This window comes from Anas acuta, chromosome 2 (genome assembly GCF_963932015.1).
Source record: "Anas acuta chromosome 2, bAnaAcu1.1, whole genome shotgun sequence".
Taxonomy (NCBI): Eukaryota; Metazoa; Chordata; class Aves; order Anseriformes; family Anatidae; genus Anas; species Anas acuta.
The window spans coordinates 135585527-135598027 of NC_088980.1; the positions used below are offsets into that span (position 1 = coordinate 135585527).

At 40.8% G+C, this 12501-nt stretch overlaps 1 protein-coding gene and 1 non-coding gene across 14 annotated transcripts in view; one reads left to right on the top strand and one right to left on the bottom strand.

Moving 5' to 3' along the window:
* The window catches only part of MATN2 (matrilin 2), a 79602-nt gene extending 68136 nt beyond the window's left edge, over window positions 1-11466 (top strand). For 10 of the 13 annotated variants that reach the window (XM_068672321.1, XM_068672316.1, XM_068672320.1 and 7 more), the window contains 6 exons: window positions 1293-1706; window positions 4395-4547; window positions 8695-8766; window positions 9337-9447; window positions 9693-9779; window positions 11118-11466. In XM_068672321.1, the coding sequence (XP_068528422.1) occupies window positions 1293-1706; window positions 4395-4547; window positions 8695-8766; window positions 9337-9447; window positions 9693-9779; window positions 11118-11170 (890 nt within the window). In that variant the 3' untranslated portion in view covers window positions 11171-11466. Of the gene's footprint in view, window positions 1-1292; window positions 1707-4394; window positions 4548-8694; window positions 8767-9336; window positions 9448-9689; window positions 9780-11117 lie in introns of all 13 variants that reach the window. The other 3 variants (XM_068672317.1, XM_068672319.1, XM_068672324.1) reach the window with 3 other exon arrangements.
* Window positions 7501-7582, bottom strand: TRNAS-AGA (transfer RNA serine (anticodon AGA)). The gene has a single exon. It is a non-coding gene; the product is annotated as a tRNA-Ser (tRNA).
* Window positions 11467-12501: the final 1035 nt, after the last annotated feature.

The window sequence follows — 12501 nt, forward strand, 5'->3', positions numbered from 1 at the left end:
ACATGTTCATGGCTGATCTCAATCATAATTAAAACAGTTCACCATGAACTGTTGCCCTTTCTTGACATATGCAGTGATACTGAGGTGGTTCTGATATTCAGTGCATTTCCATTGCTTTAGTAAGTGACACATTTTTTCCTCAGATGACTGCAGAAAGGAATTCTTGGACACCAGTTCTAAAAAGGAGCTATTGTCCAGGAAGAAACTTCCAAATGTTAAAACTGAAAATTCCATATCCCTGATGACTTGCTAACAGACAGCTTCAGTAATTGCTGCAGTCAAAGCAGGGTGCTTACAGCTGCTTTGATTTTTGCAAGTGCACTTGACCAAGTATGAGAACTCCAAGTTTGTCAGTATCTCCTGGATTGTCTCGCAGCTTCAGCGGGTAAAACAGAAAACATTAATTTCAGCAATAAATAAGGCTTCTAATTACAAGATTTTAAGAGAGTTACAAGCAAAACAATGTATACAAACCATTCTGATCCAACATTATCAGCTAGTCACCCTTCTAGCATTTACTGTCTCCCCTATAATTTTTTAGCTGTTTGCCAGTAGAGGCTTAAATTTGAGCTATAAAAACACAGGCATCGTCTGAATTTTTCCCTAGACATGAACCTCATCCCAAGCTGTACCTCAGCTTGGGATGTACCTCATCCCTTCTCTTTCAGCCTTCCCCAGCTCTTCAGCTCTTACCTCATTCTTTCCTGCAACTCTAAACACAACTTCTAAATTTTCAACTTATATGCAAGTATAGCTTCAGCAACTCATCTCTTTGTACCACCTTTGTGTTTTTGCTACTTCTGCAGTACGAATACAGCTTCAGTGATTCTCTTCCATTTATTTCAGTGTTGGTCATCTACACAAAGGTAAAGTTAGCCTACAGGCCCATCCCTAGAAGAAAATGGTCAAAACTGTTTCTATATCCTAGCTATGTTCTTCAGTTACAGTTTTCCCCACTTAACAATCATTCTTAAAATTTGCTTAAAAATCTAATTTACTGCAAAGTTTTAAACATTTGAAGTATTATTAAGAGTCATAGTATTCTACAAAGCAGCACATATTGATAGATATTCATCGTGATTATATTTTTATTATAAACTACAGTCATGGGCACACTCTTACCTTTTGATATGAACTGTATACAACATCTCTAGAATCACTGGCAAGATTGTCTGAGCCAGGATCAAGGTACTCTATATGATACCTGAGTTCATATAGTCCGTATGTGTCTAGGTCCTATTTTCAGCTTTGTCGACTTGTTCATGATCTAAACACTGCTGCTTATTTCATAGGATGCACCGAAGGCCCAGTTGACCTGGTGTTTGTGATTGATGGATCGAAAAGTCTCGGAGAGGATAATTTTGAAATTGTGAAACAATTTGTCTCAGGAATATTGGATACGCTTGAGATTTCACCCAAAGCAGCTCGAGTTGGTTTGCTTCAGTATTCCAGTGAAGTCCGCACAGAATTTACATTAAGGCAGTTCAACTCAGCCAAAGACATGAAGAAAGCTGTATCACAAATGAAATATATGGGGCGAGGTTCCATGACAGGACTGGCTCTGAAGCAAATGTTTCAGAGGAGCTTCACAGAAACAGAAGGCGCCAGACCATTTTCAGCAAATGTCCCTCGAATCGCTATTGTATTTACGGATGGACGAGCCCAAGATGAAGTCTCTGGGTGGGCTGCTAGAGCAAAGCAAACTGGTGAGTGGAAGTGTCTTTGATTCTTTCTTCAAGGCAAATATTGTGATAAAGAGAATGTAGAATCATAGAGAATCAGAGAGTAGTGATAGTATAGTGATAGCATTGAGCATCACTTGCTTTGTATATTTTATTATTGTTGTTGTTATTATTTTTCTTCCTTTTCTGTCCTATTAAACTATCTTATCTCAACCCACAAACTTTTACTTTTTTCCTCCCAGTTCTCTCCCCCATACTCCACTGTGTGTGCCAAACATCTGTGTGGTACCTAGCTGCCTGCTGGATTAAACCACAATGATGCTGCACATATTTTTTCTGGTTTTGTTTTATTGTCTTGATATGACAGTCATGGTGATGTATGAGTAGTGTAGCCCTGGTCAGGACTGGACTTCTTTGTGCGAAGAAAAGGATATGAATAGAGTATGCGCTAGCATGGCTGCTGCTACAATGAAATATAAACCAAGTGCTTTTAAAAAATTAAAAAGAAAGATTTATACACTAAATAGTGAGGTCTGGGTAAGTAAGTGGAGAATTTACAGGACTGAAGGAAAATAGTACTAAGCCAACCTTGCTTACTTACTGAATGAAACCCCAGCTCCAGACTGTTTATACTGATATTTGTAGCACTACAAGCCAAATCCATCCCTTGTGTAATTGCAGTGTAGGCAATGTAGTAATGTTGAACATAAAATTGGCCTTGAATGCTTTATCACTGATATCTCCAAGTCTTTAAAAAGCAACAGACTTCAGCATGACTGGTTCATTCATTAAATTGAATAAGCTTCTGGTGAATGTTTTGCTTTCCTGGCTGAAGTGCAATTGTAGGCAGATTCATGACAAAAAGTAAGGAGATGCTCGAGCAAAATACTGAAGAGTTGGAAAATGCATATTTTATGATGTTATCAGGCCCAGGATTCTTCATCAATAAGGCTAAAGTTACAATTCAGTGAGTATGTAGCTGTTACTCTTCAGTGATAATAGAGAGTCACCAAACCTTCTTATCTTAAATTTTATCTGAAACCTAACAGCTGAGAAGTCACTGTTTGCTCTTGGATCTTGCAAAAGAGCTTGAAGTACTATGAAGCTAATTGCTGTATCATGAATCAGAAAATCAATACTAGCTGTGGACAATTTCTATGCCAGAAATAATGTAGAGAAATGTTGTGTCAAGTGATAGGTTTGCAAGAATAAAGAAATCTGTGGTTAGTTGCTGAAAAAGGGGATATTGAAGAACACCATGTTTTCTACTCGTTGCTTGTCTTTCCGATTAGAGGGCTGTGAACCACTTCCTCCTGCCCAGCTATCAAAGTGAAGACTATAAATCCTCTTTTCTTTTCTCCCTACCACGTCTGCAGGGGAGATGCCTGTATGAAGCATCCCTGCTGTGAGGGCCTTTCTCTCCTAGACCCTCAGGATTCCTTTCCCATGTTCTTAGCCTCATGGGTTTGGGTACCTTTGCTGTGCCTCCCAACCCATCCCTTAGAATGAAAGCATCTAGTATCGTTTTGCTCTGAGGATTCCAGTGAAAAAACAATTTATATATTTTTAAAAAATTACTGGCGTCTTTCAAGAGTCTGACCCATTTGCTGACAGATAACAGGTTTCCCCACCAGCTCAGCAAGTGCCTTTATCACACGCACTCTGCCTGCACAGACACACACAGACCAGGAACTCTCAGTACAACTGGGAGGCTGACTTGTATGATTCACAGAACCACAGAGTGGTTGAGGTTGGAAAGGACTTCTGGAGGTCATCCCGTCCAACCCCAGAGCCAGCTGCCCAGGACCATGTCCTGATTGTTTTTGAAAATCTCCTAGGAGGCAGACCCCTCTGTTGACAACCTGTGCCTATTCTCCATCACCTGCAGAGTGCAAAACTGTTTCCTGATGGTCAGAGGGAAGCTCTGAAGTTCCCGTGTTTCATTTTGTGCCCATGCCCTCTTCTCTTGTCGCTAGAACCACTGAAAAGAGCCTGGCCCCATCTTCTTTGCATCCTCCCTTTGGATATTTAGAGGCATTGATGAGATCTCCCCCAAGCTTTCTCTTCTGTAGGCTGACCAGTCCCAGTTTGCTCAGCGTTTTTGTATAAGAGATGTGCCAGCGCCTTCATCTTCTTGGCCCTTTGTTAGACTCTCTCCAGCATGCCCAGGTCTCTGTTGTACCAGGGAGCCCAGAACTGGACACAGTGCTTCAGGTGTGGCCTCATATTCCTCTAGATAGGAATATGGCCCTTGGGTGAGTCAGCCAGCCCTGCCAGTTTTGTGTTCTCTGCAAACCTGCTGAAGGTATGCGCTGCCTTATCATCCAGCTCCTTAATGAAGATGTTGAATAGGGCCTAGTGTTGACCCCTGAGGTATACCACTAGTTAGTGGTGTCCATCTAATTCTCTTGGATGTTCTCTTTATGGGTTCGTTTACTGTTAGCAGTGGCCAACCAACCCTCATCTCTTTATCTTAAAAAACATCTACCTGTTAAATGACAGCAGAGCAATTTCTGCACATCTTTTAAATAACTGGAGCATATTAAGCCTGTTCAAACACATTTTTGAAGATATACAGCATATAATATATACATTTCTTGTGCTCTCCCGCTCTCTCTCTAAAATGACTAATGCTCACGTTTTCCTTTCATGGAGGAGCAGGGGTTTAGAAATGCCGATGTAATAATTATATGCACTTTCTTTTGAACCTAGGTATAATTATCTATGCCATTGGAATAGGAAAAGCAATTGAGGAAGAACTGCTGGAAATTGCTTCTCAGCCATCATATAAGCATCTCTTCTATGCTGAGGATTTCACAGCTTTGGAGGACATAAGTGAAGAGCTGAAAGTCCAAATCTGTGAAGGTAACAGTATTCCACTTTGAGCTAAAAGAGGAATGAATGCTTATAGATCTATTTTGCAGGCCTGAAGTAACAAGTAGTTTTATTCATGGTGACCTCTGTCATAGTAGGTCATTGGTGTCAGACCTTGCAAGGCTCAAGGTAATTCTTCTGCTCTTTAAAACGTGAGGAATATATACGCCTAATCTATCACCAGGTAAAGGTATAGAATAATTTCATTTTCTCTATTTTCATAATGCTTGTATAAAATGTATGCTTCTGTGCTTAGAAGGATCAATTGCTTTCTTTTTGTTACACTGAAGTCAGCCATGCACTGAACCCCACCCTGCCGAAGCAGCATGATCTAGTTCATTAGGAATGTGGGAAAATAATAATGGATTTATAGAGCCTAATGAGACTTGTAAATTGCTCTTAAGATCAGTAGCAAAAGAAAAAAAAAAAAAAAAACAACAACAACAAAAAACAAACTCAGCAAAACAAATTATCAAGATCTGTTGTGCATATTTATAGAACATTAAAAACAGTTCACTGAATATATATTCAAAGCTATGAAGAGTGGATCTCAGTTGCACGTAAGCTCCAAGTTTTGCTTCACAAATGTGGAAGATTTGCTGCAGAAAGCACCCTTCCTCATTCTGGCACAAAGAGCCTCAATCTAAACATTCCCAGCTGACGTTTTGCAAGGTACAGGGGGAATGTGAGCTGGGATGGAAGCTGTTCAGCTAGAGGAAGGACAGTATGTTTCTCCCACTCACACGTTCCCAGGACTCAGCATTATTAAGAACATTCAAATTTATACCTGAAGCAAAGTCCAGAAGCATCACTGTTAATAAAATTGAGCACAACACTAGAATTGTACAGGATGGTTTAATTTTCAGTACTTCTGTTTGTTTTTTTGTTTTTTGTTTTTTTCTTGAAATTAAATGCAAACAGGTTTTACTTTGTTCTTTAGCTTTATTGTGTAAAATTCACTGGCAAGCAGTGGTGCGTTTCTTCCTCACACAGATGTCAGGGAAGAATCTGAAAAAAAGAATGTGAGAACATTTCCTAGTTTGTATATTTTGTGCTTCTCATCATCATATGAATCTTCTAGCTCCATCTTTCTGAAATTCAAAATACTGTGATAGCATAAACCCAAGTCTGTTCATTAACCTTCTTACCAGGCAGATAATCTACTGATGACAGCATGTCATCTTAAAAGCTTGGGGAGACGCCAAGGCCAAAATTAGCTGGCAACTGGTATAATAATTCTCACTCATTAGCAAACCCCAGAGCTCAGTGATGGAAATGCATCCTTCAGGTACCCACAGCAGTGTTTAGCAGCCGTTTTTTTAAAATATATTTGCCATCAGATGAAAAATAAGTAAATTCTGCCCCTCTGTGGCAGTTTCTAAACTGCACCTTTAGTAACTGGTTAGAGGTGGTGCCTCACAGCTTCTGTCTTCCTCCTCTCTCACCTCTAGGCAGTGCCTCAGCTGTTTGTTTGTTTTCCTGGACACTCCAGGAATTTGCTCATCAGCTGTTGCTCATCAACTCATACCACCAGAAATTCTGCCTCCATGCCTCTTACACAAGCTGAAAGTTTATTTTTCCTTTCAGTTTTTCCTCTCAGCCTACTTTTTTTTCCCCTCCTTTCCAACCGCAGTAATTTCATTTTGACTCTAGCCTTGGTCCTCAGCTGACGACTTTAAGGCACCAGCCTGAGGGCAGGGATGAGCTCTCTGAACTTCGTGCAGCTCAGATGTGGACTCCACTGACAAAGCCTCTTATCCCCAGTCCCAGCTGTGGATGTGCTGCATGTGTACAAGTTAAAAACAGAAGTCATCCAAACCTCTTTAGGGATAAGGCTTTTTCCTTTTATTCTGCAAGAAAACCATCAGCTCTGTCAACAGTTGCTGATTACTATTAATTATTCTTGATGACTAGTAATTTGGAAAAAAAAAAAAAAGTGCTTTTCTCTTATGCTTCTTACTAAGAGGAACTCACTTGGAGGGTTCTCATTCATTGCCTTTGTTAATATTAATTTCTCAAGCACTAACAAGGCTACAGCGATGTCATACTTAATAGGCACTCATCACGATGGCCTCCACCCTTGTTCTGAGCACGTGCGTTACGAGAGCCTTTAATTACACGGCTACATGTATTTTTGTCACAAGGCCCCCCCCAGCCCCGATCAGATGGCACCTGTTGGTTAACACTCTGTTCTTCCAAATTGCAGATCGTTATCGCTGCTGCAAATAGTCAGACACTGCCTTTGAAGATACATCCTCGGAGGCTTTTTTCTAACGTAATATTTAGATTTTGTTCCAAAACAGAGCATTAAAAACAAACACCTAACTTTAGCGTGGCTTCCCCAGCAAATTTGAGTATTTATGCTGACTGCACTGACTTTATCAAAGAACTTAGAAAGAAACTAGCAGCCTCTGTACTTGTCTGATTTGACAGAGGTGGCGAGATCAGAAATGTTTGGGTCCAAACCAGTCTCTGAAGCTTGAATGGGAGTTTCTGAAGTGCTCAACTACCCTCCCAAACTGGAAGTCCTCCTGCCCCACCAACATATCTCTCAGTCTTGTTTCTTCTCTATCCCTTGCATGTGAATCCTCAACTCTATGTCAGCCCAGTGGCGAGATCTCAAACTTTTCACGTCAGTCCTTCTACCCTTCCTAGATAGTCTCATTAGCCTACAGATCTTCAAGCACTTCTAGAGGGATTTCACAGCATTGAAGGGGTTGGAAGAGACCTCCAGAGATCATCAGGTCCAGCCCCCCTGCCAAAGCAGGTTCCCTAGAGCAGGCTGCCCAGGTAGGCGTCCAGATGGGCCTTGAATATCTCCAGAGAAGACCTGCCTGGGCAGCCTGTCCCAGAGCTCCATCACCCTCACCGTGAAGTTCTTCCTCACATTGGTGCCAAGCTTCCTGCGATCCATAAAATTGCACAGAGCCTCTTCAGCTCCGGCCGTAGTCGGCAGGATTCGAACCTGCGCGGGGAAACCCCAATGGATTTCTAGTCCATCGCCTTAACCACTCGGCCACGACTACACACAATTTACTACTCAGTGTCAACTACTCAAGGCTCACCTTACCTGTTTTGTCCCACCTACAGGGGGAATTTCACCATCCTCGTTCCTAGGTGCTTATTATTTTACAAGACACCTCACCTAGTTTGTTTCCTCCTTCCTTTGTGATCTCATCCCACACCTCTCTGGACTCAGATCTAAGCTCTGAGTGTTTCCTCCACCAACAGGCCCCCAGTCATGCTTTCTGATGTACCTAAGTGCTGTAGTTCTGCCTGCTGAACTCTGGTCTTGCTCCACCACTCATCTCTGTTGATGCCCTGTTCCTTGTGCTCAGCATTCAGCCCTACCCCAGCTGCGTCATCTGCTTCCCAGTGTGACTTAGTACATCTGCACATTGTGTATCCATTAAAATTCACAATTAATTGAAAGCAAAGTATTAATTTTCTAGAAGAGAACTCACTCCTAAGAATCAAAAGCTGTCTCTCCATTACCCTCTAGCGGCAGGAAGCAGGTAGTGTGCAGAACAACCCTTGAGATGGTTATACCTGTAGATGTAAAATAAGGGGTTTTGAAATACATTTCCATTTCTCTAAAGACACCCTTTGACTAAAAATTGGGTATATGGAGTCTGAAATAAATTCCTACAGTCTAAAGTCTATGCTTGATGAGCTATAAGCTTGTACTTCTGCTAATAACTGTAGTGTATTAAAGAAATTCAATTACACCCTTCATACCAAACACTTCCAAACTCCCTGATCTACATTTCCCATTATGGAGAAAACCAAAGGAGAATGAGACATCTTCCTTCTGCAAGCAGTTTTTTTTCTTACTCAGTTCACCCCAAAAGGGCCCATATATGACAGTGAAACACACAAGAATTTTCACTAAAGGACACAAATTGCTGGAATTTCAAATTGCTTTACACCATCATAAAGTATTTGTAAAGCACTTCCAGTTTTGGAGGAGCTCTGGTGGTCAAGATGAAGGGTCAGTCCTGGTATGTATCACACCGGACTTCTTCCAACGTGCATAAGTGTGATGTAGTCTCAATGTATGGTGAGAGAGAGATGAGAAACATCTCCATTTCTGGGGAATTTTTATTTCTTCTTTTGTGACCTCTCTTCTTTCTGCCAGCCATGAAAAATTCAGCTCACCAGCAAGATCCGTCATCTGGAAGGCTTCGTAAGACTGGTCCCCAGTCTTCAGGTTGGCTGTTTTGACTCAAGTGCACTGCTGTCTCCCGTTAGCTGCCTTCTCCATGGCTGCTTCTGCAGAGAACCCTAACAGTTCACCTACAGGGGAATTGTTCACTCATTTCCCACCCTAACCCCCTTAAAATCTACCCTCTTTTCTGCAGTTCACATCTGCTTTTAGTACAGAAAATTTGAGACCCACCGTAACAGAGGCATGGCTGCATGCTCCCTTTTTACACCATCCAAATGAATTTCTTCTTCAAGGGGAAACTTGTATTCCAACACTCTGCTTGATTTTTAAAGCATGTTCAGCTTTCAATCACTTCTGTTTCTCACAGGAACCTTCACAACTCCCTTTCCGTTCTGCAACCCACACCTTAAATCATGTATACAGTAAATACAGCCTAACAGCTTGGTTCCTTCACCTCGTTGTATCGCTAGTCCTCTCCATGAATGATCCTCACTGCAGTCAGTGAGATTACTCACTAATTAAGGAGAACTCTGTGCATGTGAGTAGCAAAAATTATGCATAATTACATGCAGTGGGTTTCATTTTTAGACTTTTGGGGGGGGTTTCCTGCAGGACCTGAATCATCCACAATAACCATCACAGATGTCCTTGCCTGCCCCAATCTTGCAATACACCATAAGTATCATTTTGAAGACAGTCACACTCACTCCACAAGAACAACAGGTAATTAGGTTACCTTTGTTTAGATAATCCAGACTGCTCTTTCATTATCTAGGCTAAGACGTGCTGTGTACTATTTACCAGTATACAAACTCTGCCCCATAGCATTCCTTTGGATGTTGACCTGTTTTCAGAACAGGGAGCTGTATTAAACCTGCTCTACATGTAAAATTTTTTGTCTTTCTCTCCCTCAGCCCATTGGATTTATTCAGCATTTAAGTCTATGCTTGCCTATTTCTGTTTTTCAGCAAAAGACAAAGACCAATGCAAATGTGAAAACCTTGTGACATTCCAGAACTACGCAACCAGTGAAGTAAGAAAACTCACACAGCGATATATCCTTTTTTGTATGTAAATCAAGAGGGATGGGTTAAAAGAAATTATAACTAGCAAGCATAAGCTGCCTTCATGGCACAGATCACTCTACTGAAATGAAAAGCTGAACCACTTCGTAGACATTGTTAATCTCCAAGAAGCAAGGCTCCTAAGACTTGAAATCTGTTTCTCCTTCATAGAAGGGATCAAATTATTAATATGGATCTTTTAATAATCTGTAACAATTACCACCTTCAGGATCAGCAAAGAAAGCACTGGTTAAAGTCAAGACCAATACTCTGCTTTGGTTTACTTCTTCAGATGTTAACAGCATTTAGTAACAACAGGAACCATGAGATATTTCCCTTCATAGCTGCTAGGTGAAGCACCAGAGGCAGGAAGGTGCGTAAGGTAAGATTCCCAGTGAAGAGGAAGCAGAGGACATGGGGTCTAATTATTTTTGCATGAACAAATATGCACACAGAAAAAGAAGTGTAGATTGATAGATTCAAATTCCCAAAATTAAGCTTCACTACGAGGTTGCAATGCTACGCTGAAATGCTGAAACTGCCTAACTTGCCTGCCAAGAACTCCACTATCAGGTGTGTGAGATAAGTGCTGCTCTTAAGCCAGCTCAGCCATCAATCACAGAAGTATTTGTCCCATGTCCCATAATTTCCACCAGTAGTGTTCTTCGCAAGTCTGTCAGATTCCCCAAAATACAGATTTCAGCAACTGATAAGACAATCAAATCACAAAGTGCTCTACGGTATGTTTGTCCACCAAGCCCGATTTAGTAGGTTCTCTAGTACCCCTACCAGCTCCAGCCTTACGTTCAGCTATTTTGTGTATCTCACCAGCCAGCCCCACTGTTATTTCCCATCTTCCCAAGAAGAACCCTTCAGTGGCAAGGCATCACATTTTGCTCATTTCATTAGTTTTAAATCATTCCTTGCAAAGCAGAATTATTTCATAAAGGGGGGAAGGGTTGTGAATCTGTCACAGTGGCCAGGTAAACACCACACCTTCCCCTTCCCCCAATTCCCACTAGGACAGGGAAGAGGAAAGGAGGAATTAAAGCAAGAAAACTTGCAAGTCATCATAAAAAAATTGTTCAAGAAGTGGAAGGACCGAGAAAACAAGTAATGCAAAGGCAATTGCTTACCACCTCCCGTGAACAGACTGATACCCAGCCATTTCCTCAGCAAAAGGTGACTAACCTTCCTAAACCCTCCTAATTTCCAATTTTATTCCATGCTATGTGATGTCATGCTCCACAATACCTGACTGATCAGACAGCTGATGTTATTTTTTAATACTGCATATAATCATTAGTTCTTTCCTTAACTTTTGCCTACTGGAAGAAATGACGAAGAGAATGGAAGACTTGGAAAACAGGCTAAAATACTGACCAAAGCATCAAGTGTACACTACACTGTATATTTATACATACAAAGTTGGGAGAGCTATTTTGTTAAATCAGTTTAAAGTAAAGTAACAAACCCATGTCTCAAGTTAAGTAAGAGTGTTTTGGACTCCTGCATCTGTAATACGGTGTGTTCTGTCTTGCATTGATTGCAGATAAGAAATTTTTTTAAAAAGTTTTATATATAAACAATTTAGTAACTAGCAAAAAATCTAATTCAGTAGAACTAAACTGAAATAAGCTATGCAAAACATTAAAATGCTGTTATTTTTGATGTGAAACCTCCACGTTTTGAAGTATTTTTAAGGTATGAATTTATTTGGGTTGCTTTTCTGTTACTTCCCTCCTCCACTCGCTCTGCTCCTATTTTGAGCACGCTGTGTGCCTACATGTAGCTGTGTGTACGTGCATGTGTAGGAACAGAACAGTAGGATGGCATTCGCAGCAGTTAGATTTCATACATTCTTTCCAACAAGTGCAGACTACTGAAATCAGTTGGAAATATTTATATTGTCTGTGTTGAAAATGTGATGAATGTAAATGAACAAAGCAAGGAGACTGCTGGCTCTCTTCTGCTACACTTTTCATTGACAGCAGTACCCGAGCCATTTCTTGAACTGACCTAAATCTGGGGTTTAATAGGTACAGGCACCAGCAATTCCTTCTTTGCTTTGACACATTGTTTTGCCTCTTTACTGTCTGCAACCTGAAGTACACAACTTTATCTGTTCTGCTACAAAACCAAAGTAGTTGCAGCAAAATTAGATTAAATCATTGCAGACAAACTAATAAGTATGCACGTGTACAAAGCAACAAGCTTTAAAAGGTATTCTACGTTTTAGCATTCTTTGGCAAATAGAATGCAAGTTTTGTGACACTGCTGGTACATACTGACTGTTGTTAAGTGTTCCTTTCACTGAATGTCAGGAAAGTGCCAACACCCCATTTATTAGTCACTAGTACTAAGGAACATCATGCAACTGTGATCTCACACAAAAAAAAAGGATAAATGCAGAAAATGCCAACATCCTCAACAGTAACATATGTATATATTTTCTCTTGGAATGAATACACAGTAATTTGCATTAGTAGTTTGACTGATAAGGTGAAAAAATACTAAAATTTATTCACACTTTCTAGTAAAGCCATAGGGATTCCCCAGCAACGTCCCAAATTTGCTACTGTGCCTCACATGACGACTTGTTTTCCCATTAGCACCCCAAAATCCAAAGCCTAAGGGAGTCACAGCCTGTTGGGATCTGACACCGTGCTTACTGTGGTCAACTCCTACTCCACTTACCTTCTGAAGAGCCCCA